General features: G+C 43.7%; 1 protein-coding gene across 3 annotated transcripts in view; it reads right to left on the bottom strand.

The window, feature by feature from the left end:
- Nucleotides 1-21,698, bottom strand: part of ABHD17B (abhydrolase domain containing 17B, depalmitoylase) — a 406,748-nt gene that overhangs the window by 244,763 nt on the left and 140,287 nt on the right. For 2 of the 3 annotated variants that reach the window (XM_086961258.1, XM_086961257.1), the window contains exon 4: nucleotides 18,101-18,308. In XM_086961258.1, the coding sequence (XP_086817384.1) occupies nucleotides 18,101-18,308 (208 nt within the window). Of the gene's footprint in view, nucleotides 1-16,806; nucleotides 18,309-21,698 lie in introns of those variants that run through there. The other variant, XM_086961259.1, reaches the window with a different exon arrangement.

A 21,698-nucleotide genomic window follows, 5' to 3' on the forward strand; every position in this document is an offset into this window, starting at 1 on the left:
CTATCTCACGGTGCTAGTGAAGAACTGTCTTGCCTATGGAAGGAACTTACTCATTAGGAAAATCTTAGCTTCCCTCCTAAATGTTGCCATGTTTGGAATTTTCCTGTTTGGAGGGAGTGAGTTCCAGATTCTGGGGGCTGCTCCTGAGAAAGCTATCATACGTTTTTTTCTTCCAGAAGATGGGTGGTCTCGGCAACATCTCCTTGGAACTCCTGGCTGGTCTGCTTCCTCCTGATAACTCAATTTTCTGGGCCAGGTATCTTGGTGTATTGTAGTGGAGCGCTTTGTGGGTAATACATGCCATTTTGAGTTGAATTCTGGCTTTGTAAGGTACCCAGTTCAACGCTTTCAGGTGTGGAGAGATATGGTCGAATTTCCTCGATCCGGTGATGAGTTTTGCAGCTGCATTGCGGCATGCTTTCAGTGGTGCTGTTGAAATTTTTGGTAGACCTGCTAAGGTTGTACATCCATATTCAATCCTCGAGATAACTAAGGATTGGACTGCCAGTTTGAGATCCGCCGTAGAAATGAATGGTTTCACTTTTCTAATGTAGTTCAAATGAAATTGTGCACCTTGATATGATGTAAGCTTTCATGTCTAGGTTCTCATCCAGCGTGATTTCGCTGAGTCCACTAGAGTAGGGGTGCTGTGATCAGTTTGGTTCATTCCTTCACCTCTGTGTGGTTCTTTGGTGGTGAAATAAATAGGAATTAAGTTTTTTTTGCATTTAGCTTCAGATGATTGAGTTAACCATTGTAATTACATTTTTAAGGCTTCATTCATTAACTTGAAGTCTTCCAGAGAAGCGATCTTGATGTATATCTACGTGTTGTTTGCGTACATTTGATAGGATATGTTTGCATCTCGGAGGATTTTTGTAAGAGGTTCGACATACAAGTTGAACAGTGATGGAGATAGTGTAGATCCTTGAGGGACTCCAATTGAGTTAGGGCATGTTGGTGATAGTGTCTGGTCAGGAATCTTAGCGTTCTATTCTGAAGGAAGGATTCAAACCATTTCAGCACAATTCCAGATATTCCCATCCTGTCATGAAGCCTGGTTAGTAATTTTTCATGATTTACTGTGTCAAATGCAGACGACAGGTTGAGAAGGACTAGTAGACCTGTTCGATTATGGTCTAGGGTCTGTAATGCGTCATCGACAATATGTAGGATCGCTGTTTCCGTGCTGTGCCCTGTTCTGAATCCAGACTTGCAGTCGTCCAGTAGCGTGAAATTGTCGATGTGATGGCTCATTTGATTTTGCACACATTTCTCGATTAATTTGGCAAGTAATGGAATATTGGTCACTAGGTGAAAGTTATTAGCGTCTGCCGGGTCCGCTGTAGGTTTTTAGGTCTCGCCTAGCGTATTGCGTAGCAATCGCTCTACAAGATATAGAGAGCTGCTCCACGAAAGCTTACCAAGGGGCTTTTCAATGCGGATTATAGACAGTGCATGTGGTCCGTTCGCACGCTCGCCATTCGCTCCCCCACCCTCCCCACCATCGGACATGAAAGGAAGTCGTTCGCACACCACCATTTGTGCCTCGCATCACTGCAAAGGAATGCCTCCCCCTCCCGCGCCACAGCAATGCCGAGAGCTTGTTTTCTTTTGTCTGAGGGCAGAGCGAGCTTTGTTGCATGAGAGCTTGAACTCCTGGATAATCTGAGTGTTATGTGGTGCAATTTCTCCATTTTGCGTGTTCAGGTTCACTTGACCAAGCCCTCCAGTTCATACCTTTCCGCGAATTCACGGTTCATAATGCATTTTCATTTGAATTTTCATTATGTGTAGAACGGCCATGGGGTATAACTGCAGTTTTAATAAGACCCGGGGACTTACTGCACCATCACACTCTCTCATGCTTCCACGAGAACAATGTATTTTAGTATCGGTTTACGGTGAGTCTCCGTGTCTAACTGCATCATGACATGCTCTTCCTCTTCCACTATATTACATGTGCAGGCGAATGAATGTCTGAATACAGGCCAGAATTACATTTAGCCTGAAAGCATATGCAAACATGGAAAATGCTGCTCCGCCTGCGCTCGTTTTATAAACTTTTAGTTTTTCTTTTAGCACTTCCACAGACCGCTGCCCCAGACAGCTGCTTGGCAGGGAGGGCCAGCAGTGCAGACAGCCCTTTTCACATGGACATACTGAGGGGCACACAGTTCCCCGGAAAGTCTGCTGCATATTCCAGGCTTAGGAGATTAGCAGTTCAGAGTGCTCCAGCAGGGGTTTAGTGAGGCACATTTTCCCGTCAACTTACCCCAAGCACCTCAATTAGGTTCCTTTTAGAAAACAACTAATAGCGCTTTCGGTTCACCCAGAGATGTAAAACTAATTACCAATGCATCTCACACGAAATGCTAATGTGACCAGAGCTCTACTTTAGCCATTTTGGCTCAGTAACAGAAAGAAATCGTAAGTAACAGTGGGAAATCTGGTTTAAAGCATAGGCACAAAGCAGGATGTGCCATCGTCCATGGTGTATTTTAGCTGACTGGTGAGGCAAGGAGAGAGCAGTTATTCAAAATAACAAGGTTGCAGCAACATGCGTACCTTCTGCTACCCAGCTGTGCTAAAACAATTCCAGATCTTGCGCTAGGAACAATTCCCACCCAGTTAAAGTCAGTGCAACTCCGGATTAATATTAGTGTGATATTAACACCATTGGAGGAAAAAACTGAGCATGCAGCTCCAACAGTCATGCTAATTGATGGTTCAATAGATGCGAGCCTTCTCATGAATTAGCTGGCTTCTTCAGTTGCTAGTGAACCAGAGACCTAGTTAAGAACTGTGTCTAGGACCAGGAGCCACAAGGATTTTCCACAAGTATTCTAGGAATGCAGCACTCCCAATTACTCAGATCAATTGGCCCCTCCCAAGTTCCCACCGATTAGAATAATTAAATAATCAAATCTCAATTATAATATAGCAGCAAATGTTATTCAAGGTGTTATTTCGGAGCGAATAGTATCCCGAAACAGAACACAATTGTTATCTGAAGTGATCCGTGTAGGAGAGTAGGGTCTGCTTTCCTATGGTCACCCCACATTTTTCTTTTGGCTTCACTGGTTTTCGACTTAATGTGGCTGTGAGCCTACTAATCAGACCCACAGCCCAGCTGTTCTCTCTCTAAATTCACTACAATGTACTTTAGGTACATTACCAATTGGATACTGGGTCACCTTTTGAGCCCCTGTACAGTGTACCATAGGTACCCAGGGCATAGGTGCATCCAAGGCCTACCAGGGGCTGCAGCATATCTTTTGCCACCCCTGGCTGGCCATTCAAATTGACACAACTGGATGATCAGTCAGCTGGGGCAAGGTGGTGTAATCACCCCTTGCTTGGTTATAGTATACCTATATCTAACCTTATATCTGGACACATATACACCTATAAGTCACTCCTATGGCAGACCTTAACAATCCTGGAGGCAGAGTGCTTGGTTTTATGCGAGATGGTGCTCTAGCATGAGCTGAGCCTGTCTGCAGCTTTCGGAACCATGTCCTTTAGCTGTTCTGGGATATTGCCATACCAAATACTCTTAAGTGCATTATAATCCTCGCGGTTAGATGATAACTATGGTTTGGCTTTATCGAATCAGGTTGAGTAAGGTGTCATACGATTTGGAATACTACCCCCTCGCCAGTCCTGGCGACGGGGGTAGCATTCCACCCTTCTAGAGGGAGAAGACATGTTGTTCTAACTATTCCTGGTTAAAGTTAACCAGAGCCTCGCATCACAAAATGGATGCTGCTGCCACAGACACAAGTCTGACCTCCTGCTGCTGGGAGTCCTTCCAGCGAGGGAGGCTTGGACAATAGGTTTCCTGCCTGTGGAGGTGCTAGCACCACCCCAGACAGGATTTGGTGTATTGGGACAGGGAGGGCTCAAAGGATTGAGACATGCCTGGGGCACACAAGGTGCCCCATGCATAGTCCAGTTCAAACCGGTGCTGGGGCTTCCCTGCCCCAGCTCTGGCGCGAAACTGGACAAAGGGAAAGGGGTGTTATCGCCCCCTTCCCTGGTCCCACCCATAGGAGGGACCTAGCAGGTAATCCAGCCCCTAAGATCAGTATATAGGTAGGAGCTGAGTCACTAGGACTTTAGATTATCCTGACTGAAACTTTGAAACGAAACTCTGGACCTTCATCACTCTACTTTGGAAGAAGACGACTGAAGAATCTCCCTTGTGGTCAAGGAGTCACCACCCTGCACGAGCAGGCACCATCCAGCGATCGACGACTTGCTTTGCCGCCGCCTCCCCGCCAGAGCCCAGAGCCTGACAAGAACCGAATTCCCAGACATCCAACAGCCTGATCCACAGTCCCTGCAAAGCTGAGACCGGTGGAGGCGACGTGAGACCTGGGACCGGCCATCTTGAAAAGTCTGCGACCTGCTAACTGCGCAGCCCCCGAGGCCCCCTTGAAGCTGTGCATTGGGGATTGAGAAGCCCCAGCCCCGAGCAGCATCTGCACCGAAGATCAACCCTGCACACTCCACAAATTCTGCGTGGGGCCCTTTTGCATTTTCCTGCTCAACGCATCTGCCCGGTCATTTGCCCGTTGACTAGTGGCCATATTGGCGACGATCCCATGAAACTACACCGCTGGTCTGGTTGCTCCAGACTGGCCCTTGCTTCCCTGAAAAGAAGCAGCCCCTCAGACCTTGCTGGTCTGGATAAGAAGCCTACATAGATTCCTGCGTGGGTTGCCTTTGCCAAGGCTTGTTGCCTCCAATCTTGAAGCAGACACCGCCAACAGAGAGCCTTCGTGGTACAGCTCGTGACTCCATCCTGGTCGTCGTCGAGGACTCCTGGGCCGCGTGGCTGCAGAGACAAGCTTCCCATCAGCACCTGATCGCATCCCGACATCACCTGGTTACATCCTGGTTCCACGCTGGTCACTGGCTAGTGACCCAGACTCTGTCCCCTCTGCTTTCAGGTCCTCTACATCTTCGATCCACCCTTGGATCCACTCGGACTCTTCTCTTCTGGCCGCCGGCAGCATCTTTACTCCAAGGCTCCATAGATCACGACGAAACCCGACACACTTTTGGACCCATGAACCCGCTTCCTGTGGGTTAGGCAACGCGAGTAATAGGTGCTCCTGTAGAGGTTTACACCCCTAGTTTCAAGTGGTTAAGTTCTATTCCATTCGGAAGGTTTCTAAATCTTTAACTTTATAACTTTTACGCACCCATTGACTTCAATGTGTACACTTGTGTGCTTTTAGACACTGTGCACTCCTCCCGTGGGCCTCCTGCTCCCTAACTATTGTTAGCTCAGTGTAGCCCCAGCGATTCCCAAGGCCCTAGGCCTTACCATTGTTCGTGTCGTGGTACTTATACCACTTTTTTGATATATGACTTGACGGGCCACCCCGTCCTATCCATAATTGTTCAACTTTTGTCTATTCTAATAAGTTACTTGTTTTGCGCTTGTGCTTCTGTGCTCATAAAGAGTTCAGGGGTTTGTTTCGAAATAAATACATATATATGTTCAATATATATCTTGTGTGGTGTCCTTTCTTTGGTATTAAAGGGATTTCATATGGTAAAACAGCTGGCTTCACATGCCCTCTTGAGTTTAGCCTAAGACTGCTTTGTCCATGCTACCCCTAGGATAGCTGGTCTATAAGGTTGACTTTACAACCATCACCATAAGGGTTGTTTGGACTGGTGCAAGGTGCTCACTAGAATAGTGATCATCATATACCAGGCCAACTTCTCACAATCCGGATGCTGTGTTTGTACTAGGCATTGGGGCTGAGAGCTTGACTAACCTTGCGTGAAAACAGGATAGGGGATAGGACACAGTGAACAGACGGGCAGCCTCCCAGGTTTAATGATTCGCACAGGCGCAAAGTGCGTGCGGGCTTTACCAACATACATTTTTCACAGCTTTGGCAAGTTCCTGTCCAGACCACAGAACTTCAGTTAAAAGGAGCAATACAGATTGTGAAAGATAACATGAAAAGCGGTTGCACACTTGATTTAATTGTAAACTCAGTGTATGCACAATGACGTAATTGTGTGGCTTTAATCTTCATTAATTCCCACTCTCAGTCATCCAAGTCCTAAACTAGCAGGTGTATCTAACGTATCGGGGCTGCGACAATGCTTTTTAAGTGTTTACTGCACCAGAGATGAGGACAACCCCAGCTATCAGGATATCAACTGACCTTTACAGCATGAAGGGGTCGCCGTCACAATCTCCTCATGCGTCGGTATTACAGGGTGAGCTAAATATGTGCTGTAATATATCATAACATCTGATGTTAGCAGGGAGCTTGAAACCTGCTGTTTTTTTAAATTGCACATCCATCTGTATTTATCAATTCATTCGTATTTTAAGATATGCTTGGTTTCTATTGTACATGGGCTCAGCTTTATAGGCTGTTTCATAGTTGTAATTTCTGGCTTGAGTAATTTTCCAATAAATGGCACATTTTGGATACTTTTGCATAGAATGTTGATTACGCAAGGATATTGGAGTGAGTAGATATAGCATGCATGTAAAAGTTGGGCGATTTAAAGGTTATTTTATTTTTGTTCTTTTCACTGTCTCATCCAACTCCACCCTCCATCACTCAGGGGCACCACCACATCACTCAGGGGGCACCACCACGTCACTCAGGGGGCACCACCACGTCACTCAGGGGGCACCACCACGTCACTCAGGGGGCACCACCACGTCACTCAGGGGGCACAACCACGTCACTCAGGGGGCACCACCACGTCACTCAGGGGGCACCACCACGTCACTCAGGGGGCACCACCACGTCACTCAGGGGGCACCACCACGTCACTCAGCCCAATCACATCATCACTCAGCACTGTCCTTGTTTGATGATGGGGACGACTTGACCATGAGTACCAGCATTCCTCTACTGGAAAGCCTTCAGCCCTAAGTGAGTTGCCATCCACTTCAACACACTGAGACCAGAGGCAGCTGGTCTCCAGCAGAGACTCAGTTCTACAATAACCTCTTCCAGATGGCCTCTCCAACCTACTAGCCCTGCTACTGACCCAATCTGGGTCCCGTAGCCACCACTGCAGATCTTTTGCGGTCTCCTCTGAAAAGTAGATACAGTCCGGCAGATTCCCAGATGTGCCCACAGGTATAGGATATCCCACTGCAGAGCTAGAGTGTGCCACCTGGTATGTTTTGCTAGCATGATGCAGGAGGCAAACAACCCGAGGAGCTTCAGAGTTATCCTCTCTAAGATCTAGGACTGGGGCTAAAACATCTCGATTGTAGTCCGAATGCCTTGAACTCTGTTCGAGAGGGAAGGGACAAACTGTACGATATGCAGAATAGCTCAGATGAACAGAATTATTTGAATAAGAGTCAGGTGTGACTTGTGCAGGTGAATAACAAACCCAAACAATGTTCCTGACGAGGTTAGCAATTGTCTAAATGTGGCTGACGACTCCATGAGGTGAGAATACCTGCAGCAGCCAGTCATAAAGAAAGGCTGGTACTCTGACCTCTGAAAATGTGCTGCAACCACTCATCACTTTTGCGAACACCCGAGGGGCAATGGTGAGGCCAAAAAGGAGCACTGAAAATTCTCCAGGTCCACTATAAAAACTGCAGTTAGCATCTATGAGTCTGCAGGACAGGGATATGAAAATAAGCAGGTCGAACACCCAGTCTACGGGATACAGGTCAGTCCAAACCCGGGCTAGCGTTAGCATTTACAATTAGTGCTTCCACAGGAAGGCTTTGAGAGGGTGAAGATCAAAAATAGAGCTAAGGCCTCCATCCTTTTTTTGGCACAAGGAAATAGTGGGTACAACACCTAGTTCCTACTTCAACACCACAACCTCCTTGATGACCCTCTTTGGTCAAAAGCGTCTGCACTACATGCTGCAAGAAAAAGGTGGCCGTCCTTCAGCTGCCATGATAATGGTGGAAGGTGTGGCAGGACCATTACCACTTTTCTGTAGTGATAGCATGCCACCCTTGGAGAAAATAATGATCCTGCCTCCTGCAGGGTGGCTGTGTGCCAGCAAGAAAAAAGCAGTTTTGCGGCACCTGGAGGGGTGGGGGGGTTGACTCAGATGCATGTTGTTTCTGCTCTCTGGAGCATAGTCTTGAAGGCACCCTTTGGCCAAAAGCGACTGCACTATGTGCTGCAAGACAAAAAGGTGGCCATCCATCAGCTGCCATGATAGTGGTGGAAGGTGTGGCTGGACCCACTTGTTTGTAGTGATGGCCTGCCACCCTTGGAGAAAATAACGGATCCTTCATCAGTCATGGTGGCTGTGTGCTGGCAAGAAAAATTGGTTTTGTGGCTGCTGGACGGGTGAGGGGGTTGACTCAGCTACAGGTTGTCTCTGCTGTCCTGAGCATAGTCTCTAAAAACCCAGGCCAGACCATGAAAGGACAGAAAATCCTGCTGGGCGATTAGAGCAGCCCCATTTTGGCAAACTGGAAAATATCTACACCAGTAAAAGAGGGCAAAATTATAGGTAGAATTGTTTTGTGGGTGCAGAAAGGCCCAAGGAACACAGCTCTGCTCTCCATGAACTGTTCCAAGTAGTCACCTCTTTCTCACCCAAAAAGCAAGAGCAGACAAACAGCATGTCCAAGGAGGGTGCATGGACATGCCTGGAAATGCCCATAGGCCTCAGTCAGGCATGGTGCTGAGTAGCCTCGCGAGCACCCATTTCTCAACCTAAGTAGTCAGTCATATCCAAGACAAGAAGTATGACAAACTTTGAATCATCACACACCTGGGAAATGGATGCCCAAAGGTCACCTGAAACAGCCAGGAAATCTTGTGCCAGTGTATCATAACTAGCAGGAGAGTAGCGGCCTAGAAAGACAGCTGGCATGCACTGACCTCAGGGCAAGGCTCTGAGGAGAAAATTTGTTTTCCAAAGGTCTGTGTTCATTTAGATTCCTGATCAGGCGGGTAGTGGAAAAGGCATTGGTATATACTTTGCTTGTTGCGGGGGATGGTGGCAATGAGCAACCTAAACATGGCCGTTATCATTTGCCCAAGGGTTTCTGTAAGGGCCTCATAAAATGGTGGGGAGACGTTAGTCTAGAACTTCAGCTGCTATTCACAACTGTGAAGGAAGTGCGTTCCTCCATGGTAGGACCAAATAGCGACACAGGTCATTATCTGGAGAAGTATCCAGACCACTGGCATCTTGAAGTTCTTCATTTCAGTTTTCCTCATTATATTCAGGAACATAGTTGCTTCCCTGGTCTTCATTATCATTTTCCAAGTTCATGTCAAAACGATTATGTAAAGTTTGGGCCCTATCACGGAGTAACGGCAAGATATCTTAATTAGGAAGACTGCCTAGTGGCTACCTGCTGGCCGGAGTTGGGCACAATCTCAGTCGAGGTTGATTCTGCGTGTTGCCAGATAGCATGAGGGACTACAATTCCTCCACTGCCTTCACCTTGAATGGAACCATTGCAGGGGATGGCACCAGGACAGACGTAATCAGAGTAAAAGCTGGACACAATATGGGTTCAAGTGGATTATACTGAAAAGAGGGTCTACCCACAGCAGAAGTACAACTGGAGGCACATGTGAATTCTTGGGGACCAAAGAATCACCAGTAGAAACCCAGTAAAGTGCAGTTTCTACACAGTATATCCTCTCTTAAGGCCTCTATTTGCTGCAATTTCACAGGCAGACCCAAAAATTCACTGAACTCTGAATCAGCTTCAAAGGAGATCAGGAGTGAAACTGAAAGGCATGTTGACGCCCTCTCTGGAGTCTGAAAGTGGCAAGAATGGGTAGATCCACTTTTCGGTCTCTTGAACTTACCTGAAGAATTAGACTGCCGGGACAAGACCTTCCTTAAGACTTCAACCTGTTGCAGTGTGTCATCTATTTGTGTTTGACCATGAAGAATGGCCTCACGTACACTTGTTTTAGGGTTCATTTGTTAGCAGCAGTACCTACATAGTTTAAACCGTGTAGCCTTGGATGGTGACATTTTCTCTTGCATACTGGTTAATTTTGAGAGAAACTTTATGGCCCAAGAGACAACAAAGGAGATGATCCAGTCTGCATTTGCAGAAAGAAAGGACGTGGTGGCACTTATACTTGGATCCGTTGGTCACTTCCAGAGCAGAATTATTTATTTTATAGATTATTATTATTTATTTTTATAGAGCGCGTAGTCACCCGGAGGTATCCCAGCGCTAAAAGATCCTATCTCTTCAAGGGAGGAAGGGGGGAGAGGAGGGGGGGGAACAGAAGATCAGGGTTACGGGCAAGCATGATTCATTAGGGAAAAAGGTGGGTTTTGAGCCGCTTCCTGAAGCGAAGATATTGTGGTTCGAGTCTCAGGTCGCGGGGGAGTGAGTTCCAGAGACGTGCGGTGTGGACTGAGAAACGTCTTCCTCCTGAGCGGGCTTTCTTGAATCTGGGGATAGTGATGAAATTTTCCATGTCCGGACGGAGGGGTCTTGGGGATTTGTAGGGTTTGATGAATTTCCTGAGAACGGGGGGGCCTTGATTTTGTAGCAGTTTGTGGGCTAGGCACAGGGCCTTTAATTTGACCCGCTCCTTTATAGGAAGCCAGTGGAGGAGTTTTAGTGCAGGTTTGGCCGAAGCTCTGGCAGGGGTATTTGTGAGAATCCGGGCCGCGATGTTCTGAATTCTCTGAAGCTTGTTCAGCGTCGCTTCGGGGGCGCCCAGGTAGATCACATTGCTGTAATCAAGCCTCAAGAGTATTAGGCCTTGAATTAGCAGTTTTTGGGAGTTGGGGGGCAAGAGGGGCAGGATTTTCCTCAACGATTTCAGGAGCCCGAAGCAAGCTAGAGGCCACATCTCAACATGCAAGAATACTGTTTTGAAGATACTAGAATCTGCAGTTAGAAATATCCATCATGCCTTCTTAAATCTAAGCATTTAAACACTCTGTACAATACATAGCACCCAATTATCGGAAGTTTCCTAACCTGATTTGCAAACATAGATGACCTGGGAGCTCAAATGTGCAAGTCATTGCTTCTAAGATGAATGCTATCCACAGCTACGGAAAATGTCAAAGTTCCCAGTACTAATGCTTCTTAAAAGGGTTCAGTGACAGCCTAGTGTCTTCTCAGCTTCCGTTGTTACTCATGTGACCTCTGTTAGTGAGAGGGCGAAAGAAAACAGAATCAAATGTTATACCTGAGAGTTTAACCAAACTAGAAAGACCTCTTCTGCTAAACTCAATGAGGTCTGTTTATCTGTAGGCAATTAGTCGGCTACATGTTCAACAGAATTAAAGAAGATTTTGTGGGCCTGCTTAGCAAAATGCCAAATACAGCTTAGATGGAGATGAGGTAAAGTAGCTCACTTTCCTACAGGATGCATACATTGTATATCATTGTCTAGAAAAAAGAAGGTCTTCTTATATTACAGTGACAATGCAAGGGTGCCCCTAAAGAAAATTTGACACAGTAACCCTGCACCTGGCTTCTTTCAGTGATTACAAGCAAGAATCATACTTACAAAGTAGAATCCAAAAGTCCAGGAACCCAACTAACAGCCAAACAGACTCCCAAGGTTTCAAAGTCTCAAACAGATTTCCTTTGGGAGGTTATAGATGTTGGCTTTATCTCAACTGTCGAAATAAGTCCATAAATATACTGGTGTCATCTATAAATTAGATCTGATCAGAATGTCTTTTGGAAGAAGAGAAAATGGTACTCCAGTGAGATGCAATGCTGGGACTGTGAGGCCTCATATGGAAATAATTAGTAGTGGCCAAATGTCTTTGAAAGCCCACTCTTACATCATGACCTTTTTGGAGTAACCAGAGCAGGCCTGCAATAATGTCTGCACAAAGCTAGAGGAGCCTTTGGCTGACGCATAAGAATAGATGGAGCCATTCAACAAAAGTTGAACAGAGAATCAGTGTCTGGATCAAATTAAGATTCTAAAGATTGCTGGGGATATCTGGAACCTGTGGTCCAACGTTCAGGCTATTTTGGAGAAAGTAAAAAGGAAGGGGATCTTTATGTCCCCTCTGGCGGCGGCGGTGGAGGCGTATGGGGCCCAGATCGTGTCCTACGCCGACGACACGCAACTCCTCTTCACGTGCGGTAAAGACCAGGCATGGGACGGAGAGAGTATTCGGGGCTGTCTGGGAATGGTCTTCGACTGGTTCCAGCAGAACAGTCTGAAAGCCAACTCCAGTAAGTCGGAGGTCTTATTCTTTGGCTGCGCCACCGACCCTGAGTGGCGGCAATGTTGGCCGTCTGACATGCGTCCTCCCGCACAGCCATCATTGGTTGCCAAAAACCTTAGTGTCAAGCTGGACAACAAGCTTTATTGAGAACTCATGTCCTCGGTCTGGTCGGCACCTTTTTCGGCATTTTGAAGATGCTCCGCAAGTTCCTTCCATTGCTGTCTGTGGAGCATAGGCGGATTACGGTGCAAGCGCTCATTGGATCCAGGTTGGATTACGCCAATGCCCTCTTTCTTGGCCTCCCTGATTATCTGGTCCAGCGCCTGCAGGTGGCACAAAACTCTGCTGCCTGCGCCATCTTTGGCCTACATAGGCGAGCACATGCTTCTGGGTTGCTGCAGACGCTCCACTGGCTGCCCATCCGGAAGCGGATTATGTTTAAATCTCTGACGCTGATGCACAAAGCATTGCATGGCTCAGGCGCTGGGTACCTGCAGCGGAGGTTGGCCTTTTATCGCCCAGCCCGCTCACTGCGGTCTGAATCTCTCTTCACTGCTGTGGTTCCGCGTGTGAGGAAGGCCCGCACTGGGGGGCGCTCTTTCAGCTTCAAGGCACCCCAGTTGTGGAATTCGCTTCCACTGGCGCTACGCAGCACCTCCAATCTGCTTCAGTTCAGGAAGAGCCTGAAGACTTGGCTTTTTAATCTCTAGTTCTTTCTGGTGGGCCTTTTTCTTTCTCTTGTATCTGTTTTTCCTTGTTATGTTGTTGGACACTGAGCTGCCTGTGGAAAGCGCTGGGACACTCTTTTAGAGTAGCCGTGCGCTATATAAACTTACTATAACATAACATAACAAGGGATCCCTTGGTGAAACAGATTAAAACAACCAGATGGTATGTGATTTACAGTATTCTAGCCCATATATTAGAAGTGAATGTCACCAACGAATCAGTAAGTTCTAAAATTCTTCTTTATTTTCAGTTTTAAAAAAAAAAAAGGATTTTTTGTGTTTGCAGAGTTTAAAAAACAGTACATAATAAATGCATTCAAGTACATATCTATAGACACCACATGATAATAAAATAACAAAACAATTATTTTTAAAAGGTTTCTAAACCAATTGTAATCAAAAAAGAGGGAAAGACAGAGGAGAGAACAAGTAACAGACAATCCTATTTGTCATATGTATACAGATCAGGGAACCCAGATATAAGAGACTAGTCCAGGACACACTCTAATTTTGATGTCTATGGGAAAAGCTCTATCCCTTGATTATGTGATTCCGGGTGCCGACGCGTTTCGATGGTTAGGTTAAAATTTGGCCATCTTTTTCTAGATAAAATAGATAAGTCTCTCCTACCACTGGCACTGGATGGTTGCCAATTTCAACGGAATCCTGCAGATAAACAAACTTGTATAAGTTATGTATGTTTATCTGCAGGATTAGAGCTTTTCCCATAGACATCAAAATTAGAGTGTCCTGGACTAGTCTCTTATATCTGGGTTCCCTGATATGTATACATATGACAAATAGGATTGTCTGTTACTTGTTCTCTCCTCTGTCTTTCCCTCTTTTTTGAATACAATTGGTTTAGAATTTTTTTTTAATTGTTTAATTGTTGTTTTATTATCATGTGGTGTCTATAGATATGTACTTGAATGCATTTATTATGTACTCTTTTTAAACTTTCAAACACAAAAAATCCTTTTTATAATAAATGAAAATAAAGAAGAATTTTAGAACTTACTGATTTGTTGGTGACATTCACTTCTAATATATGGGCTAGAATACTGTAAATCACATACCATCTGGTTGTGTTAATCTGTTTCAGCAAGGGATCCCTTCCTTTTTACTATCTACTAGCACTCTAATCCCCTGGTTTTTAACGTGGTCTCTCTCGTATTATAACTCACTTATTTTGCATAAAGTACACTGAATTTGATTTCATCTAAATAAAAGTGTGCCATGCTAAAAGCTTTTTATGTTTTAAACAAGACCCTCAACCAAGAGTGATCCAGCAACACAGAAAATGTTGCTGTGGGCCTCTTGTTGATGTGTGATGGCACTTGAACACATTGGTATTAGCTTCTTTGAAGAGTACCATGACTCACTGGGAATCAGTCAGTCTTCAAGCAACGAGCAGAGGGTGTCAGATAGCCTAACATTAAAAGATCCCAACTAGGTGAACATGCATTGAAAATGCAAGAGCCCACACAGCTAAAATAGGCAAGGAAAGTCTTGGAAGTCTAATGGGAAAGACCCTAGATAAATGAGAGAATGGCTGTTGTGGAGGATGTATGATAATGCAAAACTGAAGAGGTCCGACCTAAAGGATCTTCTGATTCTGAGGGACTTCTCCAGAGTTCGTTTAAGAGGTGTGGAATTTACAAGGATGAGTCTTCAATGTAGTAAGATTGACTGCTGTTTCTTAGGTACCTGATAGGAACTTTCAACAGTATGCACCAGGTGCTGGGACATGAACCTTCTGGTCCGTTGGTAAGGGACACACTTTTGCTAGGTAGTTCAGATCACCCTTTGTGCAAAGCAAATTGTTTTAAAGGATGCTTTTTCTTTTACTGGGAGCCAATGGAAGAATCGAGGGGCAGGTTGTTTGTGGAGTTGACTCATTTCAGGCAAAGTGCAAGCAAGGGGTATACTTTTGAACTTCCTAGAGTTTTAAGAGATGTTTTGGGTAGACCAGTCAACAAATTATTCTACTATTTCACATGGGCATGAGACGCAGCTAGGGTAGGTGTAATTTCCTGGGAGCACTGTACTAGTTGCAGCACTCCTTTGATTATACACAGATGGTCTATTGCTTTAATCAGAGAGGTGCATGGAAAATGACTTCCAATGTGCATGCCTGAACCAGCAGGAATGGGAAGGGGATGCAGATCGGCAAGGTATAAGGCTGCTTACAGGTCCAATTTCAGTTTTGTAAATAAAGCCTATTCTGCATTGGTCAGTGAACCCGAGAGAGGCAGTAAGATAACATTAGGTGTGGGGGAATCATTTATGAATCTACAGCACACATACGATACCAAGTTTTTAAAGACTCAACAACATCAGTTCAGGAGAGGCTGCAATAATACTGTTTCAGCTGGGGTTGAGTAAGTATTGGCGCCATCGCAGAGTTCACATCAGAGGTCTAATATTCTGGTACGGAATGGGCTTAATACAACTTAAAAAATTATGGCTCCACAGAAGGCAGCCAACCATGAAATCGCTACACCGGTGGTCCTGGATGAAGCAGGCAGCCTTTCCATAAGCACCTTGTAGGTGATGGTGTCAAATTGGACTAGGAAGGGGGAAGTCAGGAGTATTATTAGAACACAGGTAGCGTTCTTTGTGGGACTGAGGAGGTTCTTCCCTAAAGTTTACAAAGTGGTCTCTGTATCCTTATGGTGTCTGAATCCTGACTGAGTCACTAAGATCATTATAGAATTACAGGGTACAACTATGTATAGATCAAATATTTATAGAACACAAGGTAGACCTAAGCGGAGTCTGTAGTTTGCTAAAATGTACGGGTCCACACAGGGCTTGGGATATTGAGAAGGCTTCATGTTTAAGCACTTTTAAAAGTAACTCAAAGATTACGAAGCAATGTGAACCCTTCGAATGTTAGTTCAGCTGCCAGTGTTCCATTTGTTAGTATTAAAGGATAACTGCTTTTTGGTAAAAGCAAAAGTCAAGATTATCGACAGCCTTTTTAAGTTTAAATTGCAGATGAGCAAGAATATCAGGATTATGAAATGAGGATCCAGCACTTAAAGCAATTCCATTTTCAGGATTCATTTTCATCAGGTTTTGCCAAGAGAAGAGTAGACCAACGAAATAGAATTTTGAAGTCTACATTAGAGCTTCCTTTTGATGTAAATATTTACTAGAAAATTGTTTTACCAGCACAGCATGTGGATCTCAAACAGCTAGAGAGCAAATGCCATGGGAAAAACTAGAGCGAGGCTGATCTTCCCTGCTGATTTCCTGACCCTCCCCCCCCCCCCACCCAGCCCCCTCTTCATTGAATTGAATGCTTAACCCCTTCAGCGTGACGCAAATTTTCGCGCTGTGCTGAAGGTTCTAATGAGCTTATCGGCTCATGACGGAACGGTTCCGTCATGAGCATGGAAGGGGTTAAACCACTGGGTAAAAGCTTGTTGGTTTTCTACAGTTCACAGACTCAAAACGGGGCTACTCCCACCAATGTTTTTTCTATTATTCGCAGACTCTCCTTGCTGTTCATAAGCAAAAATAGTTTTAATTGTTATCCCACTTCATAAACTTATTGCTCTCACAACCTTCCTCTAATCCTCAACGCAGCTAGAGGGTTAGCATACAATGAAAGAACACATGAAAGCATTTAAATTATATTGTAGGACTTCCACAAAATGTTTACTTTATTGGTTTCCTGTATATTTCACTAGTTAGTTGATTGCTCAAACAATGTTTTCCTGTGGTGGACCTCTGTGTTCCTAACATCATGGACTCAGACCTGTATGAGGAATTAAGCTAAACAAATAATATGGCTTTGACTAGACCAATTTCACAACATAACCTCCCAACAGGGCAAGACCATTAAAATATTACATATCTTACTACTTTAATTTTTTTTTCTAAGAAAAGAAGAATTACAAATGGTTGGTATATAGTTTACTGGCATTTAACACGTGAGTCAAGGCATACACAATTACTCTAGGCAGAATACAATTAAATCATACAAAATCTCAGACACGTAACATGACCGCTACATAAGGCCTTCAATTTGAACCACAGTGTATTTTGATTGGAGTATCTGTTCAAATTAAACTACATATCTTTAATTTGAATTTATTTTCATTGATAATTTTATTTAACTCAAAGGAAATTCAACGTACAAAAAGAATTTACTACATTAATACAAAATATCAACATTCCTTTCATCCACCACACCCAGCAGTAAATTAGTAAAAATGCTTTAAGAACAAAAAGTTCTACTTCTATAAAACATCCAAAAGGTAAACTAAGAAGAAAAATACAATGTTAAAAGTCAAAGAGAAACTATGAAAACATTCAGTTTCCCCCTTCAAAGTATGGCGTCAGGCATTCAGCTAAAGTGGAGCACAGTTTTATACACAAGATTCCTTCAAGCTTTATACAGCTTCACTTCACAAATATTACGCAGGGGGTTGCTACTTGTGACACAGCCCTATAATAAGACTTGCCGGTTACCAGAATTTAGTGGTATTTAGATACTCCATGATTACAACTGCCGAATGGAGAGCGAGAATAGCTTTTTCTTCCATTCCCAATAAAAGATAGCATTTGCAATGCATGTACAAAAAACTTTATATAAAAAGTGCTTTCAACTCATTAAATAAACACCTTTGTTCTGATCTGCTCCCTATATAATAGGGCTGTGGTGAACTCCAGTGATAAATTGATGCTCTTGTATTATTACTTTGCTCGGACTAGGATTGCATACCATGGTACTATTAGAATTCGTTTCCGGGAAATTGAACTTTATTATACAATATATTGAAAAGGAAATAAAAACACAGTACACCTAGAGAGGTTTTAAAAAAACCTAAAATGTTTCAGCATCTGGTAAAAACATGCACTATTTTCTGTAAGTTTACATGATTTCATACATTGCCCTTTCCAATATGTTACTTTTACATCCAATGTGAAAATCTCATCACATAAAGAATAGGTTTTATTACGCAAGTTTGACTGCATGACAGTGTTATTCCGATTGTTAATACTGGTAAATTTAACCTTCATCACTAATGTTTCCAAATCATTACCGGTACATTTAAAAGGCAACTGACAAGATTTGCAAACAAATCTTCAGGTCTTGAGTTATACATACTTATATATTAACCATGGCTCACAGTCTAGCAGTGGAACAAACTTTAGCAAGAAATTTACAAAATATTTTATAAATTCACCAACTCCTGTGAAACAAACTGCTTCAATCGCTCAAGATACTGTCCATAGAGCTCCACATCATTATGACCTGCTCCTTCGACCCAAAGAGGCTCTACTGGTCTCTGGCAACGTTCAAACAATGCAAGGCCATGAGAGAAATCAATGACTTCATCTTCGGTACCATGGATTATTAACACTGGTGATGTTATCTTTGAGACTTTATCAATGCTGTGATAAAGAAAAACAAAACAAAAAATAAGTTTATCACATTTCTAGGTACAACACGTAGTAAACTTACACGTAGTAAACTTACATCGGTGAGCAAGAGGATTTAAATGGACTGCTTCATGGTATTAAACATAAGAAGGCCAACACTCCTGTAAGTGATTATCAAAGTGCTTTATGTGGTTGTCAGAATCCTTACTCAGCATTTGAGGCTTGCTTCGTTACTGGGTTCCCAAACAAGCATTGGGAGCATTATGGAGTACCACTGTTTCTGGTCACCCAGTCGACAAGTCAGGGTTCCCTATGCAATGTGACGTTACATTATACTGTGACAAGTGTTATATCTTATCTTACCATAGGACCCCCCCCCCCCCCCCGCCCACCCCAAAAAAAGTGTTGGTGGACTAAAGCTATTCTTTTTTGCATCACCCCGGCAACAAAACTAAAACAATGCATGTCTTTCTTGTTTACACGTTTCAGTGGTTACAGGTCAACACAAAATAATGCAATGCCATCTCATAAGCAACTAAATTGCATACTAGACAAATGGCGTCCTCTACATACAATGTGCTTTATCCACAAAGGCAAACGTACACTTAGGGTTTAAGCCAATTTTTTCTTTTTTATTGAAAAACTACCAGTTAAGACTACAGAGACTGTTCTATTTTTTATGTGCTGAGTTCTCTGCAGTCGCAAAGATACTATATGTAAAACTACACTTGCAATTTGTGAATATCAAATATGTAGTACACTTACACCAAAAGTGTACGTTTAACTTTCTGAATAAGGCCCAATGTGATTATGCAAACTATAAACAAGAAAATACTATTTTGACGCTTACATGTGTAGCAGTGAGTGTATCCCAGGGAGAAGCTTGTCGGGGTAGCATTCGAGGAAAAGCAACCAAAATGAGATGGTGCATCCACACAGTCAAAAGAAAGTTACTTACCTTCGGCAGGATTATGTCACTTACCCTGTAAGCATCTGTTCTTGGCATGTAGTGCTAACAGATGAATGTAGTGATGTAGAGCCCAACGCCAAATGGTCTGAGATAGGTGTGATAACTGTAGAGAATGTGTGTACCCCCTGTCTTCGTACATGGTTATATTGTCCGTCCAGACTAAAACAACCTTGCCGATCAGGTGAGGCAGGAATGCTTTCAATGCTAGGTGAACAACTTGAACCTCTGGATGGTTAACGTGGAAACGCTGGTGTTTGGTGTCCCAGAGACCCTGGACTGTGAGGAATTTATAAGTGAGCACTCCAGCCTATCAGCTATGCATCAGTTGTCAGGATGAAGTGGGTAACAGGGTCGAGCAAAGGCTGCCCTTTTATCAGTTTGTTTTAGTTCACGACTGCAGACGGCGATGAATGTGGCGGTCTAACACTAGATCCTTTAAGTGACTGAGTCAGACCACTGTTGTGCTAGGCATTCCTGCAGTGGATGCATGTGAAGTCGCACATGTAGCACTATGGTAATGCACAACAACATCATACCCAGTATGTGCATGACAGTTCAGACTGTCAAATGTTGATTGGCTTGGAAACGTGGTAGTAGCGTTTCAAATTTTAGATTCTTGCTGTATTGGGATAGGCTAATCACACCTGTGTTTAAGATAGCCTCCAAATACAGTTGAACCTTTAATCACTTCCGGTGAGCCACTGCAGGTCATGGCACTAGTGGTTGGCTTCCAGAAGAGTAGAACAAAAGTTACTTACCTGTAAACTGTGGTTCTCCAGTATTTCATAGATTCACATGCTTGAATAATTCCCTATCATCGAAGTAGGAGTCCCACGGTACATAGAATAGTAGTAAGAAAACATTTATACCTACACACACACACACACACACACATATATATATATACACATATTATACACACATATACATATATATATAATATACATATATATATATATATATCACGTTCACACTGCTGCTTGAACGACCCTCAACCAGACAACGCTGATGCCGTCGGTAGCAGCAGCCGCTACCTTAATGCTGTAAATACTGGATTCCCACCAAATAGAAGGAAGCAGAGACGGCACACCAGGAAACCTTGCACAAAACCCTTTATTGTGCACTCGTTAACCCAAGACGACGCGTTTCGGCGTAAGCCTTTTTCAAGTAACCGCCATTTTGTTTTTTTGCCACATTTATAGTCCCACAACTATTTTAGTACACAGCAGACATAAAGAAAATACTTAGCGGTGAAGCATTAACAATGAAAGGATAAATTCAACAAATTGTATTTCATTATGTCAACAATTCAGCATTCATTGTATGCACGTTCGTGAATGCGTCTAGTGTGGAAAATAGGCGATGTCAGATTACCCCGCTGACAAAATTACTAGTGGTCGTAATACTGGTTGACAATGAGCCCTGCCGGGAACGTTAGCAAAATAATATATTATGCAACGGAACCCGTATGTATCGGTGTCGAGGTAAAAGTTCCTCGTAAAGTGGTGCTTGCACCGGCTTGAAACCGCTGGGTATCATGGGGAATGTAGTCTGATACCGCGGATCGGGACCATAGTCCCTGGAAAATAGTTGTGGGACTATAAATGTGGCAAAAAAACAAAATGGCGGTTACTTGAAAAAGGCTTACGCAGAAACGCGTCGTCTTGGGTTAACGAGTGCACAATAAAGGGTTTTGTGCAAGGTTTCCTGGTGTGCCGTCTCTGCTTCCTTCTATTTGGTGGGAATCCAGTATTTACAATATATATTTATATATATATATATATATATATATATATATATATATACACACACACACATAAGCATATAATTAGATATCAAAATAAATCTGAGAGAGAAAACAAAGTACCATAGAACATTAGCCCATAGAAAGCATTGAGGAAGAGTTCACTTTAGTAACATATCCATGTCATTGTAATAGTCCACATTCCAGCTAATCAGGCTGTAACACCCTCTAGAAGCTTCTCCTCAGAAGGTCAAGCCCTCAGATGTTCGTAGCACAAGAGTGCATGAGGAGAAGAGAGCCTCTGAGGGGAGGAAGGGTGGGTCGCATGTAAATCTATCAAAGACACCAATACTGGAGAACCACAGTTTACAGGTAAGCAACTTTTGTTCTTCTCCAGTATTAGGGTGCCTTTCATAGATTCACATACTTGAATAAGAATAGAAAGCAGTAAGCCAACATAAATAAAGTCATAAAAGGCAATAAAGTATAAATGCAATCAAATATATGTATATTAACATAGCAGACAGCAAAAGAGAAACACCTTTTATGACAGGCGGTGGGAAGCAACAGAGGCTCACCTTTATCTGAAGAGATTACGTAGAACCACTTGACCCACAGCAGTGTCTGCAGCGTCAGCTGCCTCCAGACAGTAGAGGGCCTCGGGAACTTGTGCCTGCTGGACCACGTT

The sequence above is a fragment of the Lissotriton vulgaris genome, chromosome 3_1, assembly GCF_964263255.1.
Source record: "Lissotriton vulgaris chromosome 3_1, aLisVul1.2, whole genome shotgun sequence".
Classification (NCBI taxonomy): domain Eukaryota; kingdom Metazoa; phylum Chordata; class Amphibia; order Caudata; family Salamandridae; genus Lissotriton; species Lissotriton vulgaris.